Source organism: Echinococcus granulosus (assembly GCF_000524195.1).
Source record: "Echinococcus granulosus chromosome Unknown EG_S00001, whole genome shotgun sequence".
In the NCBI taxonomy this organism is placed as follows: domain Eukaryota; kingdom Metazoa; phylum Platyhelminthes; class Cestoda; order Cyclophyllidea; family Taeniidae; genus Echinococcus; species Echinococcus granulosus.
In genome coordinates this window covers 3,638,931-3,659,013 of record NW_020170381.1, presented here as the reverse complement: position 1 = coordinate 3,659,013, position 20,083 = coordinate 3,638,931, and the positions used below count along the sequence as shown (strand labels likewise).

The window sequence follows — 20,083 nt, the reverse complement described above, 5'->3', positions numbered from 1 at the left end:
TGGAACCGGTGAGCGCTGCACGAAAACTGCCAGGCGATTGTGTTCCCAGGACATGTGACGTGCAGCAAACTCACCGCAATTGGTCTTATTACTAGAATGGATTATTTTTCAAAAAGTCTAAGTTACCTCGTGACACCAGATAAGCTCTCTGTGACTCCTATTTAATGTGTTTTGCCTTTTTGTTCCCCCGAAGCTGGGGGCAAGTGGGACCTTAAAGCAACATGCCCAAAGCTCGTATAGCAAGGGTTTGTAAAAAAATACAACCCCTAATGAAATGAATTAGAATAACAGCCTACTTTTGCGAAAAAACTAAGGCAGTTCGCAGACAGCATTTTTCATTGCACTGAGATCACTGGGATGATGTGCCATCTACATCTACAACATCGTATTTCGGTGAGCGCAATGGCAAACGATGCAAGCTTTATTGGTCACCTGGCAACAGACGGCTACTTTGGATTGTTGAGCGTGACAATGGCACCTAAGTGCACAAAGCTTTTCCACATTTCTTCGCCACGTGAAAGTAATTAGGTTTGATAATCAATGTGAACGTTGTCTCAGAAGGCACTGCCTGCCTTCCCATTACACGGTGTGGTGTTAAAGCCGACGTGTACCTACACGCACGCCCTCTCGCGCGACTTTGAGGGTGCATGACTCGCCTTTTCCGCTGCATCCGCGGTTGTGCTGCCACCGCCCACTCGCCAATCGGCCTGGATTTTTCCATCAGTGATAAATAAGCTCTCAAGATCACCTAAATTTAGGGGAGATAGGGCGTTCCAAACTTTTTTATAGAGGTAAGGATTATTGCTTCCCAGGTTTTCTAGCGTACCCAATCGAGCAGATGTGCATTCGCCTCTAGCTGAAGGGTAAGCACGTTTTTCTTTCCCAAACCATATACATCTCTGGGGCGTGCAACCACTGCCGTCTCGCCATTCTTCCCTCCAGAACTAAAATAGTGCTTAAAAATCAGTTTTTTGCCTAATCTCTTACTTCTACCACCAGTCGTACAAGTTGGTTACCACGGGCAATGAATTCAAACTGTGAAACTGTGAATGTACAGGTGCACTAGAAAAATGTGACAGGGTCTCTGTTACATTGCTAAAATAAGTCTTGGTTTTGAAATCGTTCCTTCGTTTTGGCTGTCACTTTCCCGTCATTTACATGCTGTCAAAGTGTGTTCGAGACTTGTCATCATAAACGACAGGCATAAGGATTAGGCGTCATCGTTTCAGTGATTCTTTGATGATGGCCTCTTTAATAGCTGCTAACACTTTTTTACAGATACAAAAGCAGCATAAGTACACAAAAGCATTCCTCACCCATTGTTTTGAAGCCTTCCTCCCCCAAAATTACCTTAGATATTTTCAAGAACTATATGCTCGCAGTGGTCTCCGCCCTTGAGATATCTTGGAATCAAAAGCATTACAAGCTTCCAAGTTTGACTCCTGATTCAATATTTTAATTAAGCGGTTTATTTTTGAAGACTAAGCGCACATCCATTCAAGAGTGGAAAGTATTCCCCGCCACTCACTGAAATGCACTGATAACTAGAATTATTAATAAAATTTTCACCTTCCACAGGAATTAAAACTGATTCGCACAAGTTTTAGTCGTTTTAAAATAGGGCTGAGAAAAGTACGCATTTGTACGTGTTTATTTGATGTCATTAGGCCATAGGTACAGAAAGGATACGCAAACAAGTCCGGAAGAGTGCAAAGATCATGTTCTCCGCAGCTTGCCGCCACCTCAAATTAGGCTCGACTTTGCTGTTAAGGTCATCTTTTCAGTCAGGTGCCAGCACTCACGTCTAATCCAACTGGTTCACATTCACAAGCGGAGTAAAAAAGTGGAATAGACCCACGATGTTATGGGTAATGTCCTCGTGTCAATGAAGGACAGAGGTAGATCAACAGGCGAAGAAGTAAATGGTGTGTTTGTGGGAGGCGGCAAGGTAGCCACTCGATAGGCTACTACGCTGACCTCTTGGATGGTGTAAAGCTGCATGGAAGAGTGAGTAGGACACCGCCAAAGGAGGGCCAGACACTAATTGTCAAAAACCAATTCTGGTGGTTAAGAAGGGTCTAGATCAGGAAGACAAATGGGCCCATGCTCAGCTGGCTGATTGCGTACCTAGAAAAATAAGCAATTATAAGAGCGAAGAGAAGTTGACGGTGGAATAGGAGTTACCGCGATACTATGCAAGAGCACGTGGAACATTTTGAACCTTAATGCAAGGATCTTGAAGGTGTGTGTGCATGCGTATGTCTGTACGCATGTGTGTGTGTTAGCGTGTGCGCTCAGAAAGGTGACCCCGCTCTTGCATGACTGACTGCTTAGAGACCTGGTCCAGCCATTGGGTAGAGGTCTGCACATATACCCTTCTGCTATTCCACACCTTTTACAATGAAAAAGAGGGGCTTCCAGCAGTACCATGGCAGAGGATGGATGGCAGATCGACTCCAAGATCAGTAAGTGTGCATGAATCTGAAACCCGCTCTCCCTCACATACTATCACAGTCTTTCGATCCTTCTTTCTCTTCCGTTCTTCTTATAGTGAGCCTGGAGAATGTACTTCTGCTTGAACAGATACTTCGAAACCTCATTACCACCGCTGCTGCCGCCAATTCTCCCGAGCCTACACCGCAGCCACCACCACTACCACCTGTCTCAGAGCCTGTAATAGCTAAGCATCCAGACCAGCCCCTCGATCTCTCCATGAAGACGGATCTGTCACCAATAGGGGATTTGGACTATAAAAATGGCGGTGAGAGGCTCAAAGAAATCCACGAAATGAACCTTGATGATCCATTCTTCCACCAGCATTTGGACCAGTACGAGCAAGGATCCCCAGACGGAGGACTTTCCCATTGTGGGTTCCTCGACCTCCATTCCATTACCTTCATGCAAATGCATAAAAGTTTAAATGTGTCTTATCATTCGTCATTTGGATGGGAACGTAATCCTTGCATGATCAAGAAATTTTGATTTTGTGAAATAATGCACACCTAAGCGTTAGCAGTTGTCGTTTCGCATCTCTGGACTACGTAAAGATCTCCTGTTCTGATTATGGGCTCACATTCGTGGCTCAACGCAACCATTTTGCATTAATCTCCTCCGTACATTTGGTTGTACAACTTTATAGTGAACGCCTTTTCTAGAGAGGTTCGTCGATGTAGCCTATGAGCTACACAAAGCTCGCAGGAGTGAAATCCTATATAAATGACTAACTGTGTGACATTTTTGCTCTCAGCTACCGAGATGGTCCAAGAACAAAGGAGCATAAGGAACTCCCCTGTGCTCTGGCAGTTTCTCATTAAATGTCTCAACAGTGAACAATGCAACCCTGCAGTGATTAAGTGGGTCTGCAAGGAGCAGGGCGTCTTTCGACTCACCAACGTTCGACTGCTAGCTCAACTGTGGGGCGAGAAGAAGCACAAACCCAACATGAGTGAGGAGAATCTCAAGAGATCACTAAGGTGAGCTGATTATCTCTCTCTTGTGCACATCTTTTTAATGGAAATCTAGTGCATTGGTGCTTTCCTTGCAGATATTACTACGGCAAGAAGATCTTGACCAAGGTTCAAGGTCATCGAGATGTCTACAAGTTCTACGTCAATCTTCCGTAAACCTCTTCTACTTCGCAAATGGCAAAAATAAGACAATCGCAGGAAGAGGATTCGCAAAATTCAATCCTACTTCCCCACACTCACCCACACAGGCTCAAATCATCGCGATCGTGCATTTTTAAAACAAAAATATTTAAACTAATTTTGTACACACGATGCTTTTACCTCAAGTGGGCTGTCGCTTTTCATCTGTGAGTGCTTTCTTGTGAGTAGCCAGGTAGTTAGATGTGCGGGCTATCTGCATAGGCAGCTGAGATTGCTTTAATTGGGAGAGAATGTCCTCGTCTTACCAAGAACTCTGCCTAATCAGTGAGGTTTTAGCACATTCGTCTAATGCTATAAGTGATAATAAATAACTACACGGTTAATCGAACTGTCTGGAGTGGTCACTGACTCTAGTCCCACCCGACTGTCGATCTGTGAAAGTACACTTCTTTTTACTCAATTACATCAGAGGGGACTTAGTTGTTAAAGACAAACTCCATCGTAAACATGGTGTTGGTAGGATTATTGTCAGGGCTATTGCAACAGTACTTTTATTGTGGTTCAATAGCAAATCACCTGCCAACCGCTCAATTCCACGACAGATATCACACGACGGGGAATGGATTAAACATCCAAAGCTTCAAATGCAAAAGGATAGTCAATTTTGAAGCAATGAAGGGAAAGCATCGCCAACGAAAACATAGATATATGCGTTAACAATTCCACGTCACTAATCACTCACATGTTCCATTGTATGGGCAAATTGCATGTACATGGTACTGTTTTTTTAAAGATGTAAATACCCCATCGACCTAGGGTAGAATCGGTGTTCTCAGGGATGATGAAAACCACGTAGATCACAATAATTGTAGAACTCGCCAGTGGTGAAGCTCTAAGTGGGATCAACAGTCTTGTTTTAGTCTGATGTTCTTAAAGATTAGAAAAACAGGCAAAGTTTTTCCATTAAGCTCTATTTTCCCGAAATTAGTCATTTTTTATTCTTGTTGTCATATTTCCCTTTGTAAGACCGCTGCCAAAACCTTACAACTGCTGTTTATCTATTCCCAAGCATGAAGAAACTTCTCTGCAGGATGTTAGCGCTTGTACTGACGTCGACTTGAGAGGAAAATGTAACAGCCTACTTTGTGTTAACGGATCTGGTAAAAAAAAGATGAAGAGACGCCTTTCAAATTGGTGCGATTGGGTGTTGTGGAAGAAAGAAAATCTCAAAAATCAATCAGGCTCTTTCAGACACCCCGCGCATACTGGTTACTCCATCCCTCTAGTATGTAATAACCCTCATCCAAAGACGAGATTCATTGCACTGACACTAACACAATGTGAGCTTATTATTTTGATTCATAGTTGTTCCGAAAATGGCCATTTTGGGGCTTTTCATCAACAGGATCAACAGGGTAGTCTCTGTTTAAGGAGCTTTCAGACTCCTAGCTTAATAGCTTATTAATCACTAAATTCAAATTTATATGACTTTAAAGTGTTTTCTGAGCAATTTTTCACCTTTCAGTTAGCGCCAAAATTAAACGTCACCATGTTTAACCTATAGTGAATTCTTGCTGTAGCTTGTGTAAGGAAGGCTCCAAGAATTTGATGCTCCACCCCCTCCACAGCACACTCTATCGAGAGGGGACAATCAAATGAATGGCTTAAATGAAGGGCTTAAGTCTTGAATTTTATACTTTTGTTGCATCTCAACAGCTTGCAGTGAAAGGTTTCCCCAGAAACAACTTTTTATCTTCCTACAGGGCTATCATTAGTGAAGTCCTAATAAGTCTGCATGTTGGGTAGAGAGATGGAGAGATAGAGACAGAATGCTCACTATCTCTTTCTTCACTCAAGAGGCACTGAACAAATGCAAAAATTATTGTAAAAATATGGCGGAACCATAGGTGAGTGAATTTGCGAGACCACCACCGCGTGGGCGAATAAGTCTGAAGCCTCACGAATGTCAACTAGATGAAGCAGCCTCTCCCCTACGACCTCTCTTTCTGTAGCAATTTTGTTGCCGAATTTAGTCCTTTAGGGACAGCAGAATCCTGATCTCGACGAATTTCGGTCTGCATTTTTCATGTTAATTTTGCGCCCTAACCGTTTACATTTTACAATTTCAACTGTCTGTATGTGAGGACATATCTTTAATTTTAGCTGTAAATTTAGATTTTAGGTTCCATTACCGTTGACAAGAAATACAAAGAAAAGAGTTTAAAAAATGACGGTGCTACTTGAAAGGCAAATGATAAATTAATTTACTAACTTTTCAGGCAATGATAATGCAATCTAGCTGGAAAATTTCCAAAGCCTATTGACCCATCAACGACGACCCCTGCTACCTGCCTGGTCTTTTCACATAGTTTACTACACCCAAACCAGGCAGTGGAACTTTCAGGAAAGAATAGAGACTTTCTGTGGTGAATTCAAGAGTTAGAATTCAGATATGACCTACTCAGCAACTTCAAAGCATCTATTTGCTGCCTACCAAAAAAGTTGTGAATTCTAGATGGTAAGTTGGATAGGTTACTTGCTGAACTGGAAGTTCACCTTATTTTAAATATTTCAGAGTAAAATACCACGGTTATGCAGCCTTCAATGTTACCATACTGCAGAAGACAATCACATCAGAGGCCTAAAACGTGGCCCAGAACTCTCGTGTGACTGGTATACCTGTGGCATTCTTTGCTACTAAAATACTAAGATAATTTATTTTGCAAATCCAAGATCCAAGAGGAAGTCGGTTTTACTCAATCCTTTTGCCCATTCAAGCAAGTAGGATCATTGGAATTTCTGCTAGATGGTTGTAGAGGCTCTGTTAATGCCATCAAACGCTTTAGCGTGACGTTTCATCTTGAATTGATCGAATCTACGCGCCAAATTCATAGTAAAGTTCCTCAACTCACAAATTCTCTTACATTGCCTATCTTTGAAAGTGGGAAATCTAGAATTCCCGTCCATTGGTCCGTGCTGATAGGGGCATGGTTGAGCTTATTTTGACATTTGAAATGCCTGACTGGTAGCTCACATTGACCACACCGTGAAAGCGTATTCATAAGGGCGATCCTGACAGTTCTTTCGATGCCTTTAAGTGGCATTAATAGTTGCGCCTTATTTTTTCCCAGACTTATTTTCCTATCAAGTATTCCCTTCTTGAAAACCATTTATCAGTTCCTATGCAGCTAATGTATTAGCAAAGCATCCTTTACCTCTTTTTTGAAGCTGAAATATGTATATGTGGTTATAAAGCTCGTGGAAAATTCGACTACAGAGCCAAGTTATACTGGCCAGACTCCTCAGTAGTGCAGGTGAACCTCGCAATCGAAGTTGAGAAGGTAAAGATTCTGTAGAAGATCTGACGGTGTGTGGGTGTTTACCAGTAACCTTCGTGTGGGTGTCTACTCGTGCATTTCGAGATTTGTGAGGGTATATTGTCAGAAAAGGTATTTTAGCTATCTCGAAAAAAACCTATAACTATTTTAGGAATTACAGAGGCATTCTATTTTTATCCCCTCTTACTTAATTGTTGAGGCGGAAATGTCTTGATTGATTGATGAAGTAGAGAAAATGATCGACTTATTTCAAGTTTTGCCCCATAAATTCTTAGCATATTAAATTCCGGATTTTGCCTTAAAAGCTAAATTGAAAAGTTGTTTTTGATTTGAGAAAGAAAATTTTGAGATGATTTCATCTATACCCTATGCTGATTGCGCAAGGAATAGAGAGGCCACGACGGCCGGGATTATGTATACCTCTGCTGAATGCATTCAGAGTAAGCCTACCTGAAATTAGACCGTAGTGCAAGAGTGACACAACTATGTAGTGCCCCGAGACTACCCTGAAGACGAAAGAAGCCATGCTACTGAGATAGAAAGCAGTTTATCGGCGTACATTAGGGCTTGGGGCTTCTGACATAGTCCGGAAGCCAGAATGCCCCTCGGAGCTATAATGGTGGGGCTCATAAGTGGTCCCTTTACCAAAACCGAGGAATAAAAACAGCCAATACATTACAATTGTGCACTAGGGTTGGGACTGATTAGTTTTATTGTACCACTTTCATAAACTCGCGGAACCCACATTCCATCACATTACACGTTAATGATTTTATGCACTCAACACTAGCCAAATCCAAATCTTTTTGATCCAGCCGAGATTTTTTTGGCCTTGAGCTGATTTGTTGAATGTGACTCAATTTTGCAAAAATGTGAGGCATAATTGCCCTTAAATACTTTTTTTGCATTTTTAAATTATGGAATGGTTACCTTCGGTTTCGCTGCCATAAAACCTTTGTCCCTTGTAACATTAATGACACGTCGCCCTAAATCAATGGCTATCGTATGTCATTTGCCATAGTGACATTTAAATGTGATTTCCTAATTTGTACTTACCATTATCCCAAAGGCAACACACCACCTAAAATCGAGTTGTGTTAAACAGTATACGAAACCTTTGGAAGATCAGTGTCGGTAACCCAGTTGCTTGAAAAAATGATTATCAAGTACTTATACTGTGGTATTAGCAGAGAGTTACATTAACAAACGCACAACTATGAGTCGACTCGAAATGCCTTGACAAAAATAAGTAGCTACTGAAATATTTGGGAATTGGCAAAGTCGTTTCAGCACCAGCAACCTAGGTGAATGCACGAGTGTTTTCGCATGTATTGAAGATAGGCAAGCCACTAGTGGATCAACAATTGCTGTTGCTGCGACTACGTGTCAGTTAGGCGAGAAAAATCGTGTGAAAGGTCACGTTTTTCTCACAGTCTCGAGTCCCACTCCTTCCCCACTCCCTTGGCGAGGATACCGAGGGCGAGGACAAAGTAGCATCTGACTCGACTAGCCGTTCTTGATCTTGAGACAGAAATGTCTGTTCGACTGGCGTGTCCTGATTCGGCAAAAGGATTGTTTAATTGAGATAACACTAATAACGTTTTTGGCAAATTTCTTAGTGAATTAGTCAACATTGATAATTTGGGAAGGTGTAAACGGCTTCTCTTGGTCTACAAAACCCCTTGTTGTAGATAGAATCTGCCTTCGTATTTTATTCAAATATTCCCAATACTTTTCCTTGGAGAAACATGAGCTAAAAGTTTAAATAAACTATAAACTTTAAGGCCATATTAACTTCAAATTACTTACTCTAGGTTTTCAGTGACATCACACCACCATTTAGAACTACCCTGTTCCACTTGCACGGCAGCCTGATCTCAATGGCTGAGAATAATTCTATTAGCTGTAATAAAATAGAGTTCTCTAAAGTAAGTAGGCATATTTCAGCCTTTATCTAGGGTACAGAAACTTATAATTGCCAGACAGAACGAGAAAGCAAGGTCGTATGCTACGCCCACTAGCACTAGAAGCAGCAATGGCACCACGCTGACACATCGACAGACGCCTCCGCTTTGCAAAGTCTGAAGACTTGTGGGGAACTCACACGAAAGACTAGGGTTACTAAAAAGGAAGGAGATAAAGGAGTCGCAAGGCAGATTGCGTTTACTTGGTCTCTGTGCGTTAAAAAATGGAATCATTTTAGGTGATATAACAAGTTGCTTTGATAGGTAATGATCTTGTCTTGTCCGATGGGGAGTTTCTATTCATCTCAGCTCTGGGACGGTATTGTTATGGTAGGATTTTGAACTAAGAAAATGGGATTATCACAAACACGGTAAATTGCTACGAGGTTTACTTGTGTAACAATATCAAGAAACAGCGAACCCTGTGCAAATACTCCCCTCAGGTTTACAAAAATCATGATGGCGCATCGTTGAAATGTTAATTTTGGGAGAGCTTCCTGTTGAGAGGGTTCCCTTCATTCACTCCGATAACGAGGAGGACAAATGTAACGAATCTTTTTTACTTTTGATCCAAGTACGCATTTAAACTGAACTTTGTTGAATCGGATCTCAAAATCATCTGTCTTTGCACCGACCGCTTTCAGAAGCCAGCCTTTGGGGTGAGACACTTCCATCATACTCGATTACGGTAGTGAAATGTTACAGACTTTATTTTATTTTTTCCACAATTACCATGTACCAACAAAGTTCAAGAAATATTTATAGTAACAATCGTTGGGAGTGTTTACCCAATAAAGCTAATTAAACCAGCGATAAAAAGCCATATTTTTAGGCTGCTATTAAAATGGAAATGTGCAATTATACGGTATCTATCTGCCTGTAGAGTGTTGCAAGGCGAAAAACTGGGCGTTTCCCTTTTTAATACATTGTATTCATTAGAAGGCGTGTGATGGGAAAGACGCTAGATGATAATAAAGCAAGAAAATTAACGTGTTACGTGTCTTTCAAGTAGACAGTGGTCACGTCAGAACAGGTCGTGTGCATGCGCTCTGAATCTGACAACGTTTTGTGGCTTAGGCTCAATGTAAGCACCCGTGTGATCCGTAAGCATTAGTAAAATCAACTGCATACAATATGTTAGTCGCAAATTTAAGGCATTACTTATGATCGGCTTCTAAATGTGCTAATCAAATAAGGTAACACTAAAATTGTGTTGATCGCGATTTTCTACTTAGAACCAAGAGAGGAAAAACTCACCAGTATACACGTAGGTTATAATATAAAATCAGTTTATTTATGGAAAAACGGAAACAATGTAAAATCAGCCGAGGAAATTAAGTTTCGGTTCTGCATTCAAATAGATATAGTTTATTTTAGTAAAATGTAGGGACAAATTCGTATTTTGCCTTGATTTATGGTTGGGTTGCCCAAATTAGTAAGAGGTTGTGAATATAATGCGACAGAAAAAACACATTGGGAAGGAAATATGGGCGCACCCTAATAAGTAATGTATAGGTAGCATCAAGATTAGCAAAACTTTGAAAGAAGTCCCTCGAAACTCTTTTGTTAAGCCAATAGGTTTATTTTGAAAGTAAGGTGGTGAGATGCGAGATTGGACAGGTTAAATGGTGTTGAGGCATACAATGCCCTAATCTTGCATGTTCTTAACATATGACTGTTAATGCTGAACGAACAATAATTAGATAACAGAAGTCGGCATCCCAATATTTCACTTAATTTTGCTACAAACGGCAACTACAACAAACATCCACTTCAATCCGTCCTAAATATCAGTTCGGTAACTGACTCAAGGACATTCTAGCAGTTGATCATGGGCAAAATTTGACTATTTCTGCCATAAACGCAACTGTAAATCTTAATTCTATGCTGCGAGACTCAAAATAATGCTCACAGAATACTAGAGTTTACTAGGAGGTTCTATTTATTTTTACCCTGGATGGCACAACTCTCAATAGATACCCCAGAAAATTAATACAAAATGATTGGAAAACAATAATTATATGGTGATAAACTATTAGGTAAGCTATTTTATTTTGTGACAAACGAATCATTAATTAACGCGGAGGTGTTTAATTTGATTCCCTGAATTTGACCTTGGAGTATGAATGTTTATTGCACGTTGCACAATTTCAAAATGCTTTCAGGGATGTTTCTAAAAAATGTTATTCAACCCAATGACATTAGGAATATAAATGATTCGCGCGCAAGCTTGTTGGTAGAAATCTTAGGAGAACATAAGAAACTGGTGGCATTCTTTTTTTTGCTTCAAAATGTAGGGACTGGCGACAAAGTATGTTGGACTTACAAATTCCACGTACAAGTAGTTGTCAAAGGGTTTAAAAATTATCGAGGTGGATGAGTTTCTGAAAACTAGAAGTTTGCTTTTTAATTCGACAAAGGAAGGTTTCAATCAATTAACCCAAAATGAACCTACTGGTCAAGTAAGGCTTACCGGGAGATTACTTAGGGTTTTGCCGCTGAGCTTACCATATAAAACCTAGTCCCTAATTTAGAGGTTACATTAATTGACTTTAATTATTTGTATCACCAAAGCATATTTAAAGCACATGTCTCGCATGTTTTTATTTGGAAAATATCTTACACTGTGCAAGAACGAAATTTTTCATACTCCTGCCCTCAGTCTTCTTGTTGTATGCTAGTGACATAGGTCAGTGCATTTTTATTTAGCTAAAACTAAGGCATGAGATGTAATTAGCAGAATTTTGGTGTTTTAGCTGATCGATCACCACTTGTTCAATGCGCGGAAACTAAGGCGTTTTTTAACCAGTCACCCCGACATTGTAAATAGTCTTTTGCCAGGACGTTTGTTTGAGAATGGTGAAAAATCTTACGAGACAAATGACCTAGAGAAGCAACAGTGGCCTTGTTTACCACATGAATTGGACATTTTAGCCCTTTTGGATCATTTACACATTTCCAATTCCAATGAACTTCATTACAGCATCAAAGGACTCAAAAGTATAGGAAAAATAATCAAAGAACGGCAGCTAATTTGTCAAGAACTAAGATCAAATATCGAATTACTTAACGGAGGGTATGAAACAATTAGGCAGCAAATAAAAAGTAAGGTAAGTTTTTCATATTGTAATGAATAAGTTAGACCCTTGATTATCTTTAAACGTGTTTGTACCTAGTATGGAAAGAACCATAAAATATGTTCAGCTGCATCACACTAATGCGATAAAATAGCATATTCTGCAGACTGGATTCTTAGTTCCAGATTATTCGTATCAAGTCTTGCAATGTTTTAGTAGCTACATGAGTATCAGTTATTGAAATCATGATTTCGATTAACACTCACTGTAACTGCTATATTGTTGGTTCACAAGTATTGCACATCTGGGGTGTTTGTTTTGATATTATTTTAGGCTAAGGCTTTGGATTCACAAATCAGAGTTCTACAAGGCGATTTCGTGGACTTAAAGGAGAAGTTTACAAATTCGATTTTACAAATAACCTCAAAAGGAATTGAAAATTACGAGAATACAATAAAGCAGTCAGAAAGTGGGTGTAAAAGACGTTTAAAACCTTAGTTTAGTTACTTAGCCTAACATATACTTATTCTCAAATTCACCAAAAAAGCTTGATCAGAAAGTGAATTTTAAAATGCTTATTTTACATAAAATGACTTATCTGAGGCTATGCTCATACACAAATGATTTTAAAAGAAATGATCTACTAGCCCTTCATGGTGGTAAACTTACTTCAGCCTTATTTTGTCGAAAACACCCTAAGCGTCACGAGTTTTAGTCTCAGCTTAGTCTGCTTAAAACTTCCGTCCTTCCAAATAGTTACACTTTAATATTCGGCTTAGTAACGCTTTCTACGCACCACATTTAAGTCTTTCCGAATTGTGGGTTTTAATAAAGCGACACCTAATTTGCAAATATTGTGTATTTATTATCAATGCTAGAAACCCAAAAATACTCCGCAACACCTTTTACGACAACACTTTAACTATCTGCCTAGTTTTCCAGTAAACATGATTGAATTAACCCTAACCGAACCTTCAGGATATGTGGCATTGTATCAAAGGGGGATTTTTTTGTAGTTCGACAGGAACACCTGAAGACCGTGCTGACGGTGGCGGAGGAGAGGGTTGATGGCGAACTGGCAGCTATTCGAAAAGAGGTGAAGAATGCTCGATCCAGAAAGTACAAGCTGGAAGGCATAATGGAGTCTCAAATTGCCTCCCACGATGATGAAATGACTGCCTTGCAGGTAGGCTATTTGTGCTCCTTCTGCGCTTGTTACCACTAGTTACTAGTGGGCAGAGTGTACTAGAGAAGATCGGTGGATGGAATGGGGAGTGCTTGGTGCTACCCCAGGTTCATTTATCCCGAACTTGGTCTAACTCTAGAAATTAAAATTAGCAATACTATTTTAAGTCAGAACGCGTGGGTGAATAATGGCCTCATCAGGTATTGTACGCAGGTACGAGCTTTGCTATTAAGATTGACCATTTTAAGGCAAATTTGTCTCCTCTAGGTGTATTAATTCCCTATATCTATGAGTAAATTGTTATTGTTTTTGATCGCCGTGAGATCTCTTATTTCCTTGGTTAAAGTAATATATCAAGGCTTAAGCCTTCATATGTATGCAAAATAGGCCAGGGTGCAAATATTGCATTTTGATGAAAAAAACGCATTTACCCACTAATTTAAGGGAGAAACACCTTACACTGCCTCCTAAGTAAACTATTTATACTTATTTCATTGTTTTTTTGTAAAAGGAGAAGTACGATGAATTGCAGAAGACGTTCGATAATGAGAAGGAGCAAATGGAAGAATTCCAGAAAAAGATGGCGGTAAGTTTAAAACACTGCTCAGTAATGGTTTGATCGGCAGAAAGAATCAAACGGGTTTACTGACCATACATTGCTACTTTGCATAACTTAGTTTTAGCAAGCAAACATAACCCCGGTGATACTCACCAAATACAATTGATATAAAATCAACGCGCTTTATCCTTCCAGAATGACTTCGCTTGATGTGTGTGCAAGCCCTGCTTTTGCCTTTTCGATACAATCCTGCAACAAACCCAAATCTAGTCCAACTTGATATTAACAAATAAATTTAATTAAAAGTCCCGCTTAGTTAAAAAATCATACAACTGGAAGTGGACACATCCGCACTCTCCCCACCTGGAAAATAAAAAGGCTTCACTCCAAGACGGGTGTATGTTCTTTTAACCGAAGTCAATAACCAGTCCGACAAGATAGCACAAATGAAACGTGATTACTTTCCCTTCCACCTTCACCAGACTCTATGGATAGAACATGAGGAAATGCTGACACACGAGGAAGCGGAAAGGGAGCGACAACGAGCAGCGGACGCTCGTGACGCAGCAGTGACGGAGGCCTGCCGGGTGGTTGGCGCCTACGCCCGCGCCTTCCTCGCTCGCAAGGCCGCCGCTGCCACCACCAACACATTGCATAGACGCCGCCGGGAGCGTCGTTGAGGCAATCAACCAATAAATAGGACTGTGATGCGATTTGTTAAGTATTTCGTTCAACAACATCAACAAGAGAAGTAATAACAATAAAACCATTTTTAAATAACGAAAACGGGGCACGTGATCATGGAGCGGAGGAAAGGGCTTGGGGCTGATTTTTCCTCAATAGGGCAGGGTTGGGACCGCGGACCAGCGAAGGATTGGGGCCCCTACCGAGACTGGGGTCGGGACCTCTGGCGGGAATCCGTCGACAGAGGAGACTCTGATCGGGACCTTTTGCCCGAATCAATAGACTGCTTAGGATAACCGCTTTGTTTGGCTTGCTCAGCCGACACTGAAAAGGGTGAAGTGAAACAATGGTACGTGTTTAAAGCAGCAATTGATGAAGCAGAATATTAGTACTAAAAACATCCATGCATTATTTGTTTGTAAATTCTAAGTTACTGGGCCATTAACCAGAAGCAAAAAAATTGCATCCCTTTTGGAGGAAGCCTTTCATAACTAAGGCGCCAAATTTAAAAATAATGGTTGTGGTATAGTTGTACGTTTGAATAAAAAATATTGATTGTGATAAGTCTCTCGACTTATGGGACAAATTTATGGCAAAACTCAAACCATAAGCCTGGAAAAGCAAAAATGCAATTCATTTCCTTCAATTAAGGTGATAAACTGCGGGGATTTCATTTATCCTAAGGAAAGAATGGGCAATAATCCACTTAGCAACATAAGTCACAGTTAGTGACCGGATTTTAACTTTACTTTTAGGTTATTCTTTAATCCTTCGATAAATAACTAAAGAATCAACCGATCTTCTATTTTATGGGGGGTTTTCAGCAATTTTGAAGGGTGGTGACATATATTTAAGCATAAGTTTTGGGGTATTGCCTGTTGACTGTAACCGAAAATAGTCGAATGCAATGAAAGCTCACATGTTCGAGCACTTCACAAATACGTTCGGGGTTACCATCGCCTTTGGAATGGAATGTTTTTAAACCCCGAGTTCCCTTGACATCATCTTGTGCTGGAGCAGACCCCCTGATAATTTAAATAAAGCCTCAGACAAAAAAATCACAAATGCGTGACGATCAAGTAAACACCAACAATGTTCATTCACTTCGATAAGCCCGTCTGAGGATAGTTTTAAGGATTTAAATGGGTAAATCTTAAATGCGAAAGGGTCGACAATGATTATTAAGAAGTCTGTACGACCACCTGAGAAGCCTGGTCAAAACCAGTTGTAAAACAATAGAAAAAAGAGCTTACACGTGCAAGGGAGCCAGACACAACTCCCTAGTCTCAGGAACAGGTGTGGACTGTTTCACCACCTCGTGTTTCGGTACCCTTTCTCCGACAACAACTTCGCCCAGCGTAGCATCATCCTTTATCGATCCCGGGTTCGCGGTTGCGACACGGTGGGAGGAATGGTGCCGCAGCTGGCAGGATACGTGTGCAGAAGTAGCGGTAGGGGAAAGCGCTGTAGGGAAATGGATAAAGATGAGACAAAAGGATCAAGACGACCTACGTGAAGAGCAGGAGTGCGGCTCCATACTGCATCGTCGGGCCCTCCTGAAAAGTCACTAGTTGGAAAAATAATGATAGAATATACCTTGCATTACTTTTTCGAGAGGTTGATGAGGATTTACGTCTTCGTTGTAACTGATCATGTTTCGGTTCGTAGCTACGTACACCAAAAAACGTCTCTGATTAGTGCGATGATACAATGTTCGTCAACAAAATAAAAAGGGCAAGTGTAGATACACTTTACCAGGTTAACTAATGGCAAATATTTAACAATTAAAACGCAGCATGCTCCAATGCGGAGCAGTCAATTGACTGTAAGACAGAGAACGCATGTAAAACTAAGGACATTACACTTCAATTTCTTAAAATGGGGGCGCGCCAAGACGTTCCAAACAGAAGAATGCCAGTGTTTTAAAGAAAATAAATCGTGAGGGAAAGCGCATGTCAAGTCTTGCTCAATAAGATAATCCCGATGGAAAACGCAGTCGTAAAATTAGAAGTCAAGTAATCATTTTAATAGATATGACCATAAACAGGACGACAAGTTCACCTCTTTGCCAAGAACTTATTCACAATCGAATTGGTCTTGGATGCGTATGAAGGCTTCACAGATCTATTCCCCTCCGAGCTTAAGAAATTATAAGGGCGCTAAAGAGCTTCAAATCAATTCAGGAACTCATACGCTTACGTCAGAAAGGGCCTCATTGTTATTCTCCCGCAGGTTGGTTTCGCCACCCGTTGAGGTCACATCATTGTCATAATACCAAGTCCGTGGATCCGTCCATGAGGCTCGCTTTTTTGCATGGTCAACAAAATAACTACACTAAAGTGGTGGGCCGACTTTTACTTTAATTTTGTGCTTGGATCATATCGCTCCTCCCAATTAGATGGCAATGGGTACTCCTTCCAGCGGTTTGATTTTGGCATGTAGATGACATTACAGTAGATTCAGTTCATTATAGGTAAACTGACACAGAAACGACCGGCTGAAATTAGGCGCTTCTATACCTACATAACTTCACTGGCATCGCTGATCGATTAAAACCCGCAGTGAGCAATGTGTAAGTACCCAAAACACGAGTTATTGACAATTTACTAGCCTGATGTATTTTTTTTCTACAAATAATTAATCAAGATGCAGTGATAATAGTACGAATCATTTTATTACAGCTTTTGCATGGTCCCCTTTTGACTTCACAACCTGGATAAGTAAAATTCTGCTTTTAAAAAGCCACTACAATTTTAGTCGCAAAATTTTCAACATTTCATGTTGAAATTGACACTTTTGAGGCTTACACTTCTACTATTTTATCATGTTTGAGAACGTTAGCTCTTGGTATAAAACCGAGACTAAAATTCATTATCTAGACCACTTCAGGCCAACTTCTTCCAATGTTATGAAGTGTACGTGCAAATCCTTCATGAGATATGCAGAGTGACACCCTATTAGGCGCAATCCCCAAGCGGACAGAGCCCCACCACCACACTCTGTCTGATATGAGCCAACTTCAAACGCCCTCCAAACGGCAATGCAAAAGGCATTTATTGGCCATTAGTAAGTCAGAAAAAGAACCTCTGGCACGCAGTACGGCGCGTAGGTAAAAACTGACAATCATGAGAAGAAATAAGAGGATTGGAGTCAGCATGGAGAGAATAAGAATTGAGAGCATAGATCTCGTTTACATCTATGTAAATGCAGACACGCATGCTCGCACAAACACATACACACACACACACACTCAAGAGGGACTGAAAGACAGACAGACAGCCAGACAGAAAGGACACATCAGGGGAGAACACGCATGGGACTAGAGGCCCGAATACGATCAACATCGGCCAAATATTCCGACGAGTGACTCCTTGTGAGCGTACGCTCCCGTGGCTCCACATAGCAGGGTAGACTGAAGTCAGTCTCACCAAGAGCTCTTGCTGCTAGGGGTCCACGCAGCCGAGAGTTGCCCAGAGAGGGTACCGAGGCGCACCGTGTGCCCGCCGGGTAGGCAGTGGGAGAACGGAGGTCCACCTCCATCGCTTCACTGTCAGTGCCACCTTCACCCAGCCAAAGGACGAGAGTGGTGACGTTGTCACTGGAACCGTTACGGACAGCACGAGCAGTGAGGAGTTTGGCAAACTCTCGATTCGGCGTGCCGCTGAAGAAGTGTGTAAGGTCGTCAGGAGAACAGCCGTAGGTGTCCCACAACCCGTCAGTGGCGAGGATGAGGCAGGCGGAGACAGAGAAACGGTGGGCAGAGAGCGAAGGCAGGCCAGAGAGACCGGGTATGAGGGAAGTGCTAGCCCCGAGGGAACGGGTCACCCCTGATATACCACCCACCCGGTAGGTGCCGCCTACAGAGAGATCCGGGACAAAGAGGAGCTGCGCACTGCTCATCACCGGTGCAGGTATGCGGCTTGGCTGGCTCGATTCCGTTCCCTCGCCCTCGTCGTCGTCTTCCTCACCACCACCCACGTAGTCCTCTGACGCCTTGAAAGTCACGCAACCCCCCGCACGCAAGATTGACACAAATTCGACCTGAAGAGGCAGGGAAAGGCAAATGAACTCTTTCAGCCTCTCCGATATATGTCATCTGCTAAACAAGGTCAATTTAGAACTGAGAAAAAAATAAGGAAAGAATTTCTCCAACAAATCCGAGACTCCATATCATTTTCTCAAATTCAATCCCAAAACATTCCTATTCTTAATAACAATTGATTGTTGAAGAGACAAGCATGTCAGTTCAACGGGAGATGTTCTACATTATGATAAGAAGCATATTGTATGCAAGTAGAGAAGGAAATATCGTGTGATTGGCAACTTAGACAGTAAGTCGTATCAATTATGAGGTTTTTTGATCATGATTAAACATTAGCAACACAGGTCGTTGTGACACAAACACAGACTTCTGACACAACAAAATTGATCACTAATTAATCTAAGAGCACATTAATGTAAAAAGATTGGATTCCTAGAAATACGGGTGCAGTAGATATACTAAATGGTGAGCCGTCAAGTAGAACTGGCGCTAATGTGTTGAAGCATGCGCATGATCTGGAACTTTGACAAAGGGAAAGTATTTTTACTGGGTATACCTGCAACCCTCAAAAGGCATTCCCGTTCGATGTTCTAGAAGTTCTGATTGAGTGCTGGCCTCAGGATGTTCTAGAGAGTCGTGATCTTGCCCAGTCCCTCCTGACGGACTTGCATCAAGCAGGGACCAGTTCCAGGTTCGCTGACGGCCGCACCGAGAAGAGGGTCCAACAGTGACCATAATTATACTTGACTGACTCACTCAGCCATTCTCCTCTCTCTATCCTCCTGGACCGTACACACTGACCGTAACCCCCCTACTTATTACGCCACAAGTATCAACTGCATGTTGTTGTGTGAATCTACTCTCTGTTTTCCCTGTCGAATATGGCAGCCAATGGTGTATCCGTAAAGTAAAGAGGGGCAATGGGCGAGACAAAGGCGTAAGCAGGAATACTCGTGTAGTAATCATAAAATATTCGGAGTTCCTAAACATTAAGGATTTGACAATCTATGCATGGAGGACAAGTTGCACATACAATATGGCAATAGAGAGACAACATTGCAATGACGCGAGAACCATCAGTGATAGGAAATGTTACTTTAGATATTTCACACTAGAAGTCTATAAAAAGCCAAAGGGAAGCAAAGCAATGTGTAAGATGAATAAATCTACCACTCACGAAATTTTCCATCACCAAGCATGATTGCATGCCAACATGAAATCCACTTTAAAGTTTGAACGTGTACACCAGTAGCACCTGATCACTTGCATAAACTGATTCTTGGAAGTTGCCATTTTAGCTACAAATTCTAAACCACTATAAAAAACCACTCCTTCGCATTGGAGACAAAAGAATGAAAAGATTGACACCAAGTAAATAGCACTAAGGTACGGGAATCAAAGGCATCTGTTGAACGAGGAGTCTCTTACCGCATATTCGGGTCGATGCATACGGGGAGTGAGGATGTTATAGGCAGACGCGAGCGAATCAGAGGGTGATCTTTCCACCACCGAAGTTGACCGACTGTCACGCATATCGCCGGCGGGGCTGATTCTGTGCCCGGCTGAGAGGGCGATAGTCGTAGGATCCACAGTGGCAGTGGCACCAGCCGCGGCGGAGGCAACAT

General features: G+C 41.5%; 3 protein-coding genes across 3 annotated transcripts; 2 read left to right on the top strand and 1 right to left on the bottom strand. All coding sequences in view use genetic code 11, as the record gives it.

The window, feature by feature from the left end:
* Positions 1–2,428: 2,428 nt before the first annotated feature.
* EGR_00394 (Ecdysone-induced protein 74EF) lies at positions 2,429–3,623 on the top strand (the record flags this gene model as incomplete). The annotated part of the gene is made up of 4 exons (XM_024489643.1): positions 2,429–2,465; positions 2,552–2,866; positions 3,248–3,473; positions 3,545–3,623. The coding sequence occupies 4 exons, from the start codon at positions 2,429–2,431 to the stop codon at positions 3,621–3,623; spliced, it is 657 nt and encodes a 218-aa protein (XP_024356321.1).
* A 7,454-nt stretch (positions 3,624–11,077) lies between these two features.
* Positions 11,078–12,702, top strand: EGR_00393 (hypothetical protein; the record flags this gene model as incomplete). The annotated part of the gene is made up of 5 exons (XM_024489642.1): positions 11,078–11,221; positions 11,256–11,372; positions 11,667–12,020; positions 12,321–12,365; positions 12,499–12,702. 5 exons carry the CDS (start codon positions 11,078–11,080, stop codon positions 12,700–12,702), a joined length of 864 nt encoding a protein of 287 aa, XP_024356320.1.
* Positions 12,703–14,530: 1,828 nt separating this feature from the next.
* Positions 14,531–16,854, bottom strand: EGR_00392 (hypothetical protein; the record flags this gene model as incomplete). Its single annotated transcript, XM_024489641.1, has 6 exons — positions 14,531–14,740; positions 15,336–15,441; positions 15,670–15,880; positions 16,013–16,106; positions 16,616–16,745; positions 16,775–16,854. 6 exons carry the CDS (start codon positions 16,852–16,854, stop codon positions 14,531–14,533), a joined length of 831 nt encoding a protein of 276 aa, XP_024356319.1.
* Positions 16,855–20,083: the final 3,229 nt, after the last annotated feature.